The sequence below is a fragment of the Poecilia latipinna genome, unplaced genomic scaffold (assembly GCF_001443285.1).
Source record: "Poecilia latipinna isolate Pla-1442-1.1 unplaced genomic scaffold, P_latipinna-1.0 Scaffold423, whole genome shotgun sequence".
NCBI lineage: Eukaryota > Metazoa > Chordata > Actinopteri > Cyprinodontiformes > Poeciliidae > Poecilia > Poecilia latipinna.
The window spans coordinates 324,141-340,136 of record NW_015113039.1 but is presented as its reverse complement, the minus strand read 5'-3'; the positions used below and the strand labels follow the sequence as shown (position 1 = coordinate 340,136).

Here is a 15,996-nt window from a genome sequence, read left to right as displayed (position 1 = left end):
TTTTATTATACCACTATAAAATCTCATACAATCTGACAATTTTCTTAAAGGTAAGTTGAGATGTGGTTAGTGAATTTATCTTGCAGTAGCTTATTTGTAGTGTACTTTGTCGCCCCCTATTGCTCATAAATAAATGTAGCCCAAAAGTAAAATAAATCAATTTCACAAAATGTTTTTTTTTCCCCTTTATTGAACTTGCAGCTTCTAAATGTGAAGACACTGAGAACAATGACCACATGAGGGTAGAGATAATATTACAGAAACACAAAAAGAAATTAAAGGGAAAATTAACACAAAAGTGAACTGTGCATTTTCTCACCATGTGCCACCAGAACAACTTTAATATATCTCAGCATTATTCTGTAGAACATTTTCGAAATAGAGGATATTTTTTTTGACACACCAGTAGTTACCATATATGCAGAGTGAAATTTGACAGCTGTAATGGCTTCTGAGATTTTTTAATCAAGTATTTGTTGAACAGCACAAAACATATTTCCTCACAATAGCACTAAATCATTACAATCTTTTCTATTAATAAATGAAAAGCAACAACAGCAGCATTATGACAAAAAATATTTAAATTAACACCCTTAACAATTATTAATACAAACTAAACGAGTACAGACAACAAAACATCAGCAGGTTGAATTAAATCAAGCTTTGTGAGAAAATGAGCCTTACTTTGACAGATAAAAAAAATCCTCCAGTGGGAAACTTTGGTGCACAAGTAAAAATCCCCTTTTCATAGCCAGGAGGCATCCTGATTCTGCCGCACCAATCAGCTCTTTGGTGACAGTATTCAAACATTCTCCAAAGAAGGTTTAAGGTCTCAATTTCATCTTCTCTTCTTAGAAGTAAATTTTGCTCCACTACATTAACTTCTGGAGATGAAACATATTCCTATATTAGACCAAAGAACAGACCTTCTTAAATGTTACCATTTTTATGTTATTTTCTTTCTCAATTGTGTTTGGAATGTGTTGCTCGTTACAGTCATCTTAATTTCTACCTCAAAAATTAAGACAGACACATAAAATCAAGAAACTTAGCACAGAACAGCTAAACACAATGCCGATCGCTGGTTATGTTGTAATACATATGTGGATTACACTTGAGCATTAACAGCAGCTTAGAGATCTGAAAGGCTAGCACTCTACCAGGGGTGGCAGAGTGCTACCCTGATATTTATTTTATAACATCATCCATGGACGTGTCCTCTGTCCGAGGACACAAAATGCAGAATGTTTTCTCACCTGAAACATTTGCTCTCCTATCACACCCACCGTCATCACTGGAAGAGTCAGCAAATTAAGTCGTTGCTTCCGGTCCTCAAACGGTGAGGTCCCTCCCGTAAATGATTGAATTTCAGCACAGACCAAAATGGTTCAACAAGTACATTTAAGATTTGAGGGTCTTGGCAATTGTACTTTGTAAAAGCAAAAATTTTTGATTTTTGTGTTAATATATCTAAAATGTCAAAATTAATCTTTTTTTTTTAATTTAAGAAGCTTGTTCTAGAGGGGAGTGGCTCTAAAGGCTCTGTGTAAGAAAAATGTGTTTTCAAATTCCTTATCTGAAAGGCTAACTGTTATGAACTAACCCTAAATGCAAATGGCAACTTTAACATTAACGTTTTCATACAACTGCAAAGCTTCTAATTTTAAAGCATCACTTGGCTGACTGCCCTCGGCTACATCCAAAAAGTGATAAACGGCCAATATTTACAAGACAAATCTTTGTTTTGCTTTGACAAAATCCATTTCCCCGAAGCAAGAGAGGTCAGGAAAAAAGGCACAGCTTGAGGTTAAAAAAGACACCAATAAGTTACAAAACTCAAAATGAAATCTGAACATGCTCAAGTGCAGCAGATGAATAAATTACAAATGCCAAATCAGAAATAAGGACTATTTGGCAATCATCTCAGCGCTGTGATTATAACTAAGTCGGTGTGCTTTTTTTTTTTTTGTGAGGCAACTTTTAAAACTCATGCAACAGGAGAACTACTAGCAGAAAACTCATCACATCGATCACTAAAACACATGCAATTATTTTTCGAAAGACATTCAAAACTTCATGCTTTGCTGGAGTTTAAAATAACAGAATATATTTACTCTTAAGAATGTGCAAAGCATTTTTTTCACAGCTGCATTTTAACTCATGTTACAGCGTTCATATCACAAGTATCAAGATTACAACCCATCTGCTTGTTTGATAAACATGTCTGAAGTTTTTAAGTTGTACAGTCACTGCATTGCACATCAATGAAAGCTAACTTTGAAATAGTGCAGCTGGTGAGGGTGGAATAGTAATGAGCCTGGAGCGATTTGTCACACCGAGGACGGCTGAAGTTCAGCGGTGAGGTTTTAACTCAGCAGCTTGTGGCGGTCAAAAACGGTCTTGCGTTGTTCCTGCACCTGCTTCTTCCAGCGCTGCTGTGCCCCCTCGACCCGCTCCAGCACCGTGTTTCCTCTGGCCAGCCCGGCGTCTGCGTGAGGACGCATCTCCTGAAGACACACCACACACACACGAGCAGAGACACGTTGAAAAGAAGGACCGTTCGTAAGTCTGAAGCTTCACACTACCCCTGAAAAGCAATGATCTTCTTTATGTGTGCTGCTTGTTACCTCAGAGTCTTCCTCGTTGTGCAGAGGCTGAGTGTAGGGGTCGTGTTTGCGGATCAGAGGATCAACCAGCAGCAGAAACAGCATATAGACGAGCAGAGCCCCAACGACAGACAGGTAGATGATGATGGTCACCTGGGGAATATTGTCAGAGCGAGATCCGATCTAAGAAAACGTCCAGTCTGAGAACCAACTAACATAAAAACTTCCTACTAAACATCAATACTTCAATCCATTTATTATATGTTAAGACTTTTTACTAAAAAGACAAAGAAAGTCTTCTTCTTCCATAAGACCTGTAAGATATTCAGAATAAGCATGCCACTGATGTTTGTCGTATTGAAGATCTGGAATAAATCCACTCTGTACTTTTATGGTGTTGCTGCTTCGCTCCTCATATTTGCACTCGCACAGCAGACAGTAGGCTTCCACGTCATGGCCAGGAACCGGCATGGGATCCACAACATGGAGGCAGTTGCTGCAAATGTATTACAATATGTGTTCATTTTTGCAAAGCAGGCAACATATTCACAAATTCAAAATGCAAAAAATATATATTAGATGTCTGAATTCTGCAAGTTTCACACACACACACACACACACACACACACACACACACACACACACACACACACACACACACACAGCTAGAGCAGGTTAGGGTAATCAATCTGACAGAAGCACATTTCATGTATCCTTTGCCTTATTTGTCCTACATTACATCACACAGAGCAACTGTAAAACAGTTTAATGCAGCTAGTACATTTCTGAAAAAAATAAAATAAAATAAAATAATGAAGGCAATAAATGGACAAACATGGATTTACAAAATCGAAAACACCCATGTTAAAATGCCAGGTTTGTGTGAGATATAAAATAAGCCATGAAATAAAATTGTATTTCTCTTTCCACTTTTAATAACAAATTCAACTCAAAGCAAGCAAATATGTTAGAGGAATTAAATATATAAAAATAAAAACTGTAAACTAGCTTATAGTTTGCATAGGGATGCAAACTCTTAAATAAATACTGATTACAGTGAACCCCAATATCTGCAGGTGTTTTAGAATCTGAAACATTGAATATATAATAATACATAATGACATAGGGTTATGAGACCACATGATGAGTAAAATCATAAAGCAAATAATAATAAAAAAAAAACACAGCAAAAGTAAAAAAAATGTAAGAATACTCATGTTTATGTACATAAGTATTCTTACTCATACTCATGTCATGTTTATGAGGAATAAAGGCTATTGGTCTTGGTGTACTTCCAATTCAAATAAATAAAAGGCTCCTCTTACCAATCTTTCTGGGTGACGTTTATGTTATAGATATTCCCAGAAATGTTCCTGTAAGGCGGGCAGATGCACTTGCAGCGGACATCCTCAAAATTCTGTGAAAAGTAAGAAAAACATGGGTCAGGATTGTACTTCTACTTTATTGAAACTTTAAAGGGACTTAACCGCACTCCGTGTTACTATTATTCCTCTACTATAAAGAAAGCTCTATTACAGAACAACAACGTTCTGTGATTAATTGATTATCCTGTTGCAGTACGGTTCATGTTAGGTGGCAAATGAGCTGAACCCTAGCAGCAAGAAATCACAGATGAGCCTGAGAGTTGGAGGCCAACTGGTCCAGATCCCAACAAACACAACAGGTTTTGCAACTGTTCCCGGTACACAGCTTCTTCTGGACTGAATGTGGTTCAATAGTACACAGCCAACAAACCAGAAACAGGGCCAGAAGAATAAAGGCTAAATATTCCACGCCAGGATTGTTGACAAGTGTTACACAGGACCTGTGAGCAGCAGTATTAATTTGATGGCAGTGGCCAAATTCAGCTTTAGGAATAACCTGAGGAATTCATTCAGCATGTGCTGCAGTGAAAACAAACTTGTGGAGGTCACGCCTATAAAACATTTCTTTGATTTTGATTTCTTACATAAAATATCAATGTTTTTACACAGTTGTGCTAAATGAATTTATATTCTTTTAATACATGTTACTATTAGGCACATTGGTCGCTAACATGGGTTTTCGTTAGTTTTTTTTTTTCTGAATCTATACAATATTTTTGTAAAACAACAATAAATACAAGTTTTTAAAATATTTAAATACAAATTAAATACTTAAAAAAAAGCTTTAAGGTTTTACTAACTTATATACAGTGAATACAGATATTTTATCGGCAAATAATGTTATTAATCACTTTTACTGTATTTAATGATGACTTACATAATGACTTACAGTAAATCACTAATATGTATTTTTTTAAATCGACAAACACAAGCACATGGTAGTAAAATCGGGCTATAAAAATGTGTCTAATGGTCTTTGCTTCGGCTGTTATCAGTAAACATCATGGTCTGATAGAAGAAGTAAATTTATGGAAATTCATTAAGATAAAAGTAATTCTAAGTGTAAAATAAAATAACTCCCAAAAGGATGTATTTTTTTTATCAGTATTTTTTATTTTTAAGATACATTCTCAGGATCTCAACCTAAATCATTTGTCATGTTCATGTTGTTTTCTAGTATACCCCCCAAATATTTTTTAGCAACTCAACAAGCATGCAAGTTATTAATGGGATAATAAAAGTTATAAAATAAACTTAAGATAAAAAAAGAGATAATTATAAGTAGGACGATGTGTTCTTCCTCTTGACTAAAAGCCAAGTTCTTTAAAAGTTTGTGCTTAAAAACGTTTTGTCCAGAATCTAACACGATAACTAAGCATATCTCCATGTTACTCAGGCTGCCTGCACCTTTTGCGTTTTCATCCACTCTTCTGCTGCATCATAACCCTGTATCAGCCTGTTTATATATATATATATATATATATATATATATATATATATATATATATATATATATATATATATATATATATACACGTTTATTTGTTTGTTTTTACCTTAGCTTCAGCGAAAACAACCGTCTCCAATAGAAATACTGTCACTGCGGCAGTAGCAAACATCCACGACCCTGTTCGGCAAGACGACATTTCTCCACAACAAAAAACCTATTTGCAAGCCTGCTGAACGATGACCATGGAGACCCTGCGACAATAATCAAACAACACTTTTATTAGAAGCCGTATCAGCTACATAACAAGCTAAAGAATGAGTTATGAAAAGTGACTAAAGCGACCTGTGTCCTTTAACTTACGCTTTGAGCGCTGTTAAACGGTTTGTTTTTGTTTAGCTTTTAAGCTTCCTGCAAGTTGAGAACGCTACGGCTAAAGTGACTTTCCTCTTCCTGGTTACGTCACATATGACGTCCAAAACAAGATGCAACGTGAAACAACGGCGCCACCTACCGGAAAACGCCAGCAACTGTAATTAGACAATGAATCAGGATCTAAACACTTTTTGAGATATATTTACTTGACGTTCTGTCAGTCATTTTGTTGTTGTTTGACAAAGGCTGTGATTGAATGAGTTGGGGACAGGAGCACTAAATTATTATGAGTAGTTATGGCATAAAATGTAGCCTCTACAAGTCGCCTTTAAAACTGCATAAGTACAAACAAGAAGTCTGGATTTTGATAAATGATACCAAGTAATATTAAACCAAATTGAAGGTGATTCATCATAAGCTACCAGACAGATTATAATGAATTCAGGCTTGGATGCTTAATCGCTGCTTTAGAAGAAAAGTATGACAACAATCTGAGCATGGTTTACTTCCCTTGGAAAAACAAACAAACAAACAACAACAACAACAACAACAAAAAAAAAACAGCCATTAATTACTCCTAATTTGAAGGATGACATTTGCTGCACGGCCACGTTTTTGTGGAGTTTACAGTAATTGGCTGCCAGATGCCAAAGGGTTATTTCTTGAAACAGGACAATCAAAAGCAGTAAAACAAATACAAAAGTATTAATGTTGTGAGCAATAACAATAATTTTGTGAGCCTTAATAATCAACATTCACACTCACCTGAATAATGTGCTTTATTGACAGCAATGATAAATGCCCTTTGTAGCATTTATCAGTGTGTGACTTCTCAGAGTATTTCCCTATATCTCAGAGAAAACATTGCTCTTTCCCTTCAATCTTGGCTCTTTTTAGAAATTTGAAATACAAGCCTCTACTTCTTGATCTGATCAATACTCCTATTTCCCCATAATCCTGCCTTCACATGTTTCTGTACAGCAAGATACTCATGCCTTTAATAAGCCGTAGGAATCGATAAGTCACAAATTCAGCCTTAACCACTCGAGTCTGTGGTCACATAGATCAGATGAGAGCATGGTTATTACACTAATGAGCTATGATATCAGTGCAAACATCTCCCTACCGTCTTTTCTGTAAGTGCAGGCATTTACAAGACCCCCAGTCCAACCTCACAGCAGAATCTGTTCTGGTATATTAGGTCATAAAGAATCATATTAAATTTCAAACTGGTTTGCTAAATTTGTTTGCTTCAAGCAAGACAAGAGTGATTTGTACAAGTGAAAAGAGGAAATTTGTTGAATATGAATTAAAACAATTCATTTTGTTTTCAGATACATGATAACTCCTGCTGTATAATTTTGTTTTTTCAGTGGTTGACTTATTCCACCATGATTAACTTTTCTTCTTGGTTGGTTTGAATTTTTGTTTTTACCATATAACTCAAGAGTAGCGAATAGAGAAAATGTCTTATTCTAAACCGAATGTTGATTATTTATAAGCTAACAATATCAAAAGTGAAGGAAATAGATGTTTTATATATTTTTCTTCCACTACAGTGCTTCTTCTCCCTTCCAAAAAACCAAGTTTGAATTAGTTGCGTAGTGGATTTGATAGCTGAAAAGCAGAAGCAGAACGCCACCTTCAATAAGACATAACATAGTCAGATAACTTTTCAGTGTAACACACCTAAAAAGACGACAGAAAAGACAGACCTACATTCAGAGTTAAACACATTTATCACTAATTAAAGCTAACTACGGTAATAAGAAATTACATATATATAAATATTCATACATTTTTACATAAGTAAATTTAATTATTCATAAAGACATGAATGTATTCAGACGCCGTAACCCTTCACAACCCATTTTGCTATCTCCATGGTGAGTGGGCCCTCATCAGTCGACTTGACAACAAACTGTGTTTGTTATCATTAAAAGGTGAATTTAAAAGAAGGCATATGGAGACGTCCGATGCGGCTTTGCTTTGACAGCGTGGATGTTGATGCCGCACAGCACCTGGTGTTATCCTGCTCTGCTGCCTTCACTTTTTAAAATCTCACATCTTTGTTGGACATCCCCCTTTTCAAGTTTACATATAAAACACCAACAGTTTGTTTTATGACCTCTTTTTTGGGGTCATAAAAACATTTGTGCATTTTGATGACTTGGGGACTGGCATGGGATTCAAGGCTATTTAACTAATCTAAAAGATCCATGTTATGGTAGAAGGATGTAATAAATTCAGCAAGATTTACAGAATTATAACTTTGGTTTAAATGTCCATGTTTTTACATTTTTAGTTTCACTTGACCAATTGTTGCTCTGACCCCCAAATATGTTGTTTGTTGAACAGTTTGTTGCGTTTAAACAGTGACTCAAGTGAAGGAGTGTAAGAGTCCTCCTTTGCATTGCATTCTTTTATCTCTGTCTCTGCAAGCCACTTAGTTCTTGGTGCTCTTTGATGCAAGACTGCCCTTTGCACCTCCAGGCCAATTACAGCATAAATGACAGTGACCAGAGCTCACCGCCAGCTCTCATTATCAGTTCAGAGTTCCAGGGGGAAAAAAAAGTAAAAGGTGATCAGTCCCTTGTTATAGGGAGAACAATCCTACACTTTATGAGGGAGAGAGAAAAGAAAGAGGCCATTTGAAAATAATAATAATAAAAAAAGATTATTGGAAAGTTAACTTAACAATATAGATGTTTAGGCTGGTCAAACTTTTAACTGTGAACTGTGTGACAACTCTGTTTTATGGCAGCAGGAAGTGGGGCATAAAGCAATTCTCTGATACAGAGAAATACAGAGGTTGTTCACCTCAGGAAAAAATGTTAACAACCTTAAAATAAACTTAGGTTTTATTATGGCGGCACAATGCCACACTGAGTAATGTAAAAGAAAAACCAAGTAATAATTTGAGTACTAATACACTGCTGCTTTGTCCTCATAGGGCTGCAACCCTCATCATCAACTATGCTAAACTAGCTAATTTGTTTGCCAATATCTATGCTGACTCCCACAACTTTTGTCTGACATCACAAAAGTAAAAAAATAAAAAAAATAAATAAACAAATCTTTTGGCTATGTCTCAAAAAGAACCTAAAAGAAATCTTAAATCAGAGGAAGAATGAATTCTGTTCTTCCAGCTCCAGAAGAGTATCTTGTTGAGAATGTGCAGCCCCATTAGTGAGCCCAATATGTCAGTGTTTGCAGCAGGAAGCTATGGTGTTTTTTTTTTCAGTCCCCCTAACATCATCATATTGCCAAGCTCAAGGTGGAAAAATAAATATGGGTCCTCATTCAGCATGGTGACCAGTGGTGGAAGGGAACAGGAGTCTGTTTTATGTTGTAATGGATAAGTAAGAAAGCCTGATCAAGTTAAAAGATTAAATAAAATAAAATAAATAAAAAAAATCTATAATTTACTAAATTCTAATGAATTGTTAAAAGTGTCAATACATGTGTCACCTGTAATTTTGCGCACGCACACACAAAAATAAATATTTTACTCCTGATTGTCCTTGTCCTTGTAAAGACTGAATTTTTCTAAATTTTACTCATGATGTATGTGTTTATAGGATTAATATGCATATCTTCACCAGAAGGGTTAATAAATGTGCGGTGCGAGACTTTAATGGATTGACTCATGTTAGACAGAGCGTTTAATAGGAGACCTAAAAGCAGCTCTGCATTCCTCCACTAGGAGACGCTGTGACGTCCCAGTTAAAGTGAACCGAGTTCCTTTCAGCAGATGGATCCGAATAGCATTCTTGGAGTGAATGCTGAAATGTGAGAAATGTAATGTAAAACAAGTGTAAGAGATTTACAAGAGAATCTTTATATATATATATATATAAAAAACAACAACTCGAGATTGACCTTGATATGGTTTAAAATGGACATTAATGACAAGCCATTTGTTTTTCAGATAGGTAAGATAAACATTTGATTGCCTGACTGAGTGAACATTTATACTCTCAAAGGATTTTTGCGAGATCTGCTTCCCCTCAATACATTTACATGCATCACCAGCTGTAACTGGAGGTTCGGATCTTAAAATTCATGTTTTAAGTGCGCCCAGCCTTTCTGCGTGCTTCTTTTTGACCTTTGTCTAATCATCTGCGTTCTTTCTGCACTCCTGTTGTTTTTGGCGAGGACGCAGTTTGAATACCAACACTTTCTTAAGGGGGAGGCGATCCTTCCCCTCCCATCCTCTCAGCTGAGCCGATGCGTTTGTGGGCAGCAGGACTATTCTAATAGACACAGGTTGTAATTACAGTGGTGGGAGGCAGCAGACAGTGGTGGTCCGGGGACAGCACAAAACTATAAATCACAACTCCAGCTTTCTGCCCTCCTGAGTGTGGCCAATTCACGCTCAACCAAAAAGCAATTCTGCCAACATGTGTTTACACATTTGTCTTCATCAGCCACTGGCTTGTTCTGGACCCTCGTGACTGAATTTTCCTTTCCTGTGGCTGACTATTTTTCAAGTGTTTGAGTCAAAGTCATCTTTATTAAAGCCAGTAATTAAATCATCTTGGGGTGAATGGGATAAAATTTACTCCATCTACACAGTTAAAGCCAGGTATTTGGATACACTTACAGAAATGTGTATGTACTACATTTTTCTCTGTTTTCTTGTTTTCGGTTAGAAATACCAAAAATGATGTGTGATAGGTAAATACCAGAATAAAGTGAAACTGTTTTAAAGATTTCTTTAACTTTCTTCAAATTCAGAAGTTTACATGCATTTTCTTAATAGTAGGATTGCTTTCAAAAGCTTCTCACTGTAGTTTCTGTAATTTTTGCCCCATCCCTCCCAACTGGAAAACCTAAGTCCAGATTTTAAGTCGCCTTGCTCACACACACTTCACTTATACCCACTAATTTTCTATGGGAGTTTGTGACTGTCTCTCCAAAATATTGAGGTTAACATCTATTAGCCACTTTGTAAATACTTCTGCTGTTTCTATAAGATTTTTGACAAGTTCGAAGATCCGTTTAAGCCTAAATATCTTTTACATGATATCTTGTTTCCATACATTTTTTCCCTCTCTTGTAATGTTATCAATATTTGTAAAGCTCCTGCAACAGAAAGCAACATGTTCCTGCCATATCTGCAATTCACAGTTCGGCTATCTTGCTTGCAAGCTTCCTTCTCTTTCCTCCACATGTAACAATGATCATTATCTACAATTATCTGTACAGAACTCTTTTCAGTTTGCTTTTTTCCCCCCCGTGGGGTCAATGCACACATTTTGTTCTAAAACACGTTCTTCTCTGAGATGCAGAACATATATATAACCTTCTTGAAAAGCAAAACGGATGATCAAGATTTCTGGAGAACCATAAATCTCTTTCTAATATCTTGGTTTGTTTTATTTTTTTTTTATTTATTTTCTCAAGATGACACACAAGAAAGCTGTGTGTTCAGGCATCGCCTGAAAACGAAGCCACAGGTTTTCCTTCAGAAACTTTCAAAATGTCTTTGACTTATACATGTTGTCTCCCACTTACAATAGAAAGTGTTTTGATAAAACAAACAAAAAACATCACCAACACATCAACAAAACAAGAGATTTGATTGAACTAAATAAAATCTGAGCTGAAAACATAACATTTATATTTTTGTCTCTAACGTAAACTTTCCCAAATCACTTACAGTAACTCTAATGTGATGTGAAATTTTGAATTTTGAAGAACTTATAACAACAATCCCCTGTCTTTTAGCAAGAAGTGTGATAATCCATCCTGGCCTAAAAGAGGAAAGGTTTTAAGATAAACTTGTCCACAATTTATGTGTTACAAGTGTATGTTTTATTTTGATTTTTTTTTTAACACAGTTTTTACAAGAAATCAGCAAGCTAAAAGTTTAAGGAATAATTTATTTATTTTTTGAGAAAACAAACCAAAGGGGGGTGGCAGTATCAAAGGTGTTAGAACAGAAGTGATGGTGACTTGCAGTACAGTGTGTGTCCTGCTCTGTTTTATCCATACGGACAGCTGCCAGTCAGCCACCTGAGCCCATGTGAGGGAAGCTGTCTGCTGAGGAGTTGGTGCCAGCGAGGTGCGAGCAGATCCCAGCCACACCTAGACGACGGACACACACTTCCAGCCAGGAAACGGAGACTCTCCCAGGGAGAACATGAGAACCAAGAGCGGTGATAAGACGTGATGAAAAAGGAAACGCAGAAGGACTCCCGATGTTCAGCTTCCCGACGCAACGGGCGAACAAGAATTTATGGGGAAAAATAAGGAGGTATAACTAAGGAAAAAGATGATTCTTGAAGTATCTTGAAGCTCTCGGTTGAACTTTGTCACCCTTTCATGTTGGGAAAAATGTCAAAGAGAGCTTCACAGCATGATCATTGGGCTGTGAGGGGGGAAACAAGCTTTAGCAGCAAGCTGCCACACATCTAAATGCATCTTTCAGAGGACACCGAGGGTCGAACGAGAAGACAGAAAGAAAACAAAAGCATTAGATGAAAAGCGACATGAATTGAAAGGTGGATAAATAGTTTCAGGGGGAAGGGGGAGGTTTTGTTGATGGTATAAAAAGGATGCGAAGGGCTTTGGTATGGGTTTAACAAGGCTTGGCAGGCCAGTTTACAGACAGCCATTAACGTCCACATCAGAGTGACTCCAGCCAGGAGTCTGATTTATGCATCAGGCTGATTTATACATGCGTCGAACACTTAAGGATAAAAACAGCTATGCACCTGGGGAAGCAAAACGAGTCCAACAGAACACACAAATCTGTCAGGTCTTGGTCCAGGACAAGAAGCCCATTTGAAAATCGAACATGGCAACTTGTGTGCCTCGGAGCTTTAAAGTTCCTTGCAAAAATGATTTACATCCTTCAAACATTTCCAGGTAAAGCTACAAATGTTAATGTGTTTGGGTTAAGATTTAACATGATGGATTAACACACTGCGATGCATAGTTGTGAAGTGGAAGAAAAATTAAGTTAAAGCTTGGAAACGCATGCCATAATACTGCTGCCACTATGTTTCACTGTGTAGATGCCACACTCAGTGTAGTGTGTATTTCTTCTCCTCTACATGCAGTCTTTTTTTCTAAGTAGATAGAAATATTCCAGTTTGTTCATTTAGATTCTCTTTTCCTATGTTCGCTGTTTTACCTACATGGCCTGTGGCAAAAATCGAAATGGGACTTCTTTCTCTGCTTCATTAAGGCCAGAGTTATGGAGCGCACAACTAGTAGTTAGCATCCCAACAGATTGGACCACCTAAGCGCTCGCTCTCTGCAGGTCCAGTTACGACTTTGACTGCAGTTTTGACTAATTCTCTCATTGCAGATTTGTCAGTTTATTGGGATGCCGTTGTCTTGTTAGGATTGTAGTCGTAGTATGATCTTTCTGTTATTAAATGATGGACTAAATGATGAATTCTGGGATGTTGAAAGTTTGTTATTTTGTTTTACAACCTAACTCTGCTTTAAACCTTTTTCACAGCTTTCTCTCTTACCTGTCTACTGTGTTCCTTGGTCTCCCTGATGCTGTTTGTTCAGAGCGATTGACATAGCAGCTGCATTTATACTGAGATTAATTTATACACAGCATGACTCTATTTACTAATTTGGTCAGTTCTGAGGGGAATTGATCGTCCTAGATTTGATTTAGGGATGTCAGAGCGAAGAAGGTTGAACACAAATTAATGCCACGATTTTCAAATTTTTGTATTTTTTTTTCCTTCAGTAAAAGATTTTAAGCATTCAGTCAACACCTTCCACTTTGCAATTCGACACCACTTTGGGCTGATCTATCACATAAAATTCCAATTAAACACACTGAAGTTTGTGGCTGTGACTTGGCAAAATGTGAAAAAGTTTGGAAGGCGCTGTCTGCGGGAGCAGGGAAGAGGTCAGAAGTCACGGATTAAGCGAGTCAATGTTGTCAGCTCTGAAGCAGAGCCGGCTGCTGGTCTGCCGGGTTTGTATCCTGTGGTGTAAAGGAAGCGGCGCTCTGGGAGGTTTCATGTCGTCAGTGTCACTCGTTTCCTCCGTCTTAAGTTCCTCCCTTGTTGTGGCAGTTTGTGATCCACCTGCCCCAGCTGCAGGCCACATCTGCAGGCATGATGGACTTCATCCGCAGGGGGGCCACATTCACAGAGTGCCACTGTGAGTCAACCTCTTCTTGTTTCGGCATTTGCTGCAATCTGACATGGCAGCTTAGCTGCGCGCCCCGATGGACTGCCTTGGGCGTTTTAGCAAGCACAAACCTAAACAAAAGTATCCCTAAGAAATGAAGGATGCTGAGTGAAATACAGGAGCACGTACCGAAAGACAGCATGCTGCAAAATGTTTTGTTTTTCTGAATCTTGTATTGTTTTTTTTGTTTTGTTTTGTTTTTTGTATTGTTTGCAACAAATCAGATGTAAGCAGGATAAAATGAGACTAAACTTGTCATCTCAGTGTCAGAAATCAATAGAAACCCTACACTCTCCCTCTAATCTCAGCACACATGTGGAGCACGCTTGAGCTGACTGATGATGAAAGCGGAGGCTGGGGATGGAGAGGAGGAACAGAGAAGTCTGGAAGAAAGATGAAGATGAAGGAAAGGGGACATCTGTCAGCAAAAACATTCACGCTGGAGCTGATCTATGGGAGACATTTGAGCTCTAAAACGTCGAATCCTTCTGGATTCAGTCTTGGGCAGGACCAGAGGAATTGTCCTTATTTCTCGAATTCTTCTTCTCTGTCAAACATTTGCACCTTCACAACGAAACTCCGACCTACATCGCCATTGCTGGAGTAGTAAAAAACTAAACATGAAGCAGTTTCTGATCATTTATCAGTGATTCTTGAGAATAGGTACAAAATGGGTTTTAATTTTCCCCATTTTTTTTTATTTTTTATTATTTCTCAACCTTATGCATGCAAATACGACAAATAATGTTTTGGAAATGTGAAGATGCTAAGGTGCAGGCTCCCCGTTGCAACATTTTTTTAAAAAATTACATTTTTAATCGACCTGACATAGAACTTTGTCATCACCATCTGACAAAATAAATATAATTTTTTAAGGACCCTATTAGTGATGTTTTACTCAATTTTAAAGACAAATGCTTCTCAAGAAACAAAAGAAATATTATTTAAAACAAGAACCAACAAAAAGTCCATCTGACGGAGTTGACACAGAACTGAAGGTGGTGACAAACTAGTGAGTGAAAAGAAATACTTGGTACATGTGAAGTAATGCAATTCATGTAAAATACATTAAAATAAATTAATTGCACATTTAAGTGAGATTTGACAACAATTTCACTGAAAGAGTCAGAAAAACTGATGGAGTTGAAAAAAAGCCAAACTACCTCAATTTATATGATGTTATTCTGAAGGAGGCCATATTGTAGCTCATCAGGTCCATGAAATCTTTACAGTTTACCAAAATTAAGCTTTTATTTCACAAAATTTCATCAAACTTTTGTAAATTGTCAGTTTTGGTGATGACACATCATGGTTGTGACAAGCAACTTAGGAATAAAACAGAAGAAAAAACTAAAGAATAACATAAGCTAACCAGAGCTAATTAGCCCTCTTAGCAAAGGAAGAGAAAAGAAGAGGTCATGGGGTCCTCAGAAGTTCTGGTGCCCCCCAATAATGCCTGATTTTTTTTACATTCTTTTTATGTCTGACGGTGTTGACAAAAACTAGGGACAAATTTCAGTGGAGTTGGAAAATATATAAAAATGATTTTTAATTCAATTTATTGATACTTTTATAATTATTTATATGACTACTTATACTTAATTGTCATAATATATAATTTTAGTATTTCTTTAATTGTTTTAAACTATTATAATGTGTTGAGTTCTGCTCCTGGACAAGTGATTTTACAGGCATCATCCACCGACTACAATGTTTAAAATAAAAACATATTCAGCAAACACTAGGAAAGTATACATTGTTGTGCTCACATGACCCAGGTCAGTTTAGTCAGATATTTGAAAAAATTATATTTTGTGTATATGTTATTCAAATTTTGTGCTTTATCCGTAGGACCTGTTTTGTCCCTATTTTCAAGAATCACTGTTATATCAAATATCAATAAATTAGGGCATGACTGGAAAGTTATTTTATTTCAGTAATTCGATTCACTAAGTGAACCATGAAATAGATAAATTACACGCGGATCAAGGCTTTATTTCCGTTAAATGTG

At 36.8% G+C, this 15,996-nt stretch overlaps 1 protein-coding gene across 1 annotated transcript; it reads right to left on the bottom strand.

Moving 5' to 3' along the window:
• Positions 1–1,955: 1,955 nt before the first annotated feature.
• Positions 1,956–5,894, bottom strand: tmem9 (transmembrane protein 9). The gene is made up of 6 exons (XM_015037908.1): positions 5,802–5,894; positions 5,548–5,692; positions 3,932–4,023; positions 2,994–3,102; positions 2,628–2,759; positions 1,956–2,507 (listed from the first exon to the last, which is right to left on the bottom strand). Exons 2-6 carry the CDS (start codon positions 5,635–5,637, stop codon positions 2,367–2,369), a joined length of 564 nt encoding a protein of 187 aa, XP_014893394.1. The 5' UTR covers positions 5,638–5,692; positions 5,802–5,894; the 3' UTR covers positions 1,956–2,366.
• Positions 5,895–15,996: the final 10,102 nt, after the last annotated feature.

Bases quoted from the DNA above. Each gene is read 5' to 3' on its own strand.
- tmem9 (XM_015037908.1), bottom strand. From the start codon at position 5,637: ATGTCGTCTTGCCGAACAGGGTCGTGGATGTTTGCTACTGCCGCAGTG. The intron at 4,024-5,547 runs GTAAAAACAAAC...TACTTTTCACAG, and splicing joins TTGTTTTCGCTGAAGCTAAG to AATTTTGAGGATGTCCGCTG. The intron at 3,103-3,931 runs GTAAGAGGAGCC...ATACATTTGCAG, and splicing joins AACGTCACCCAGAAAGATTG to CAACTGCCTCCATGTTGTGG.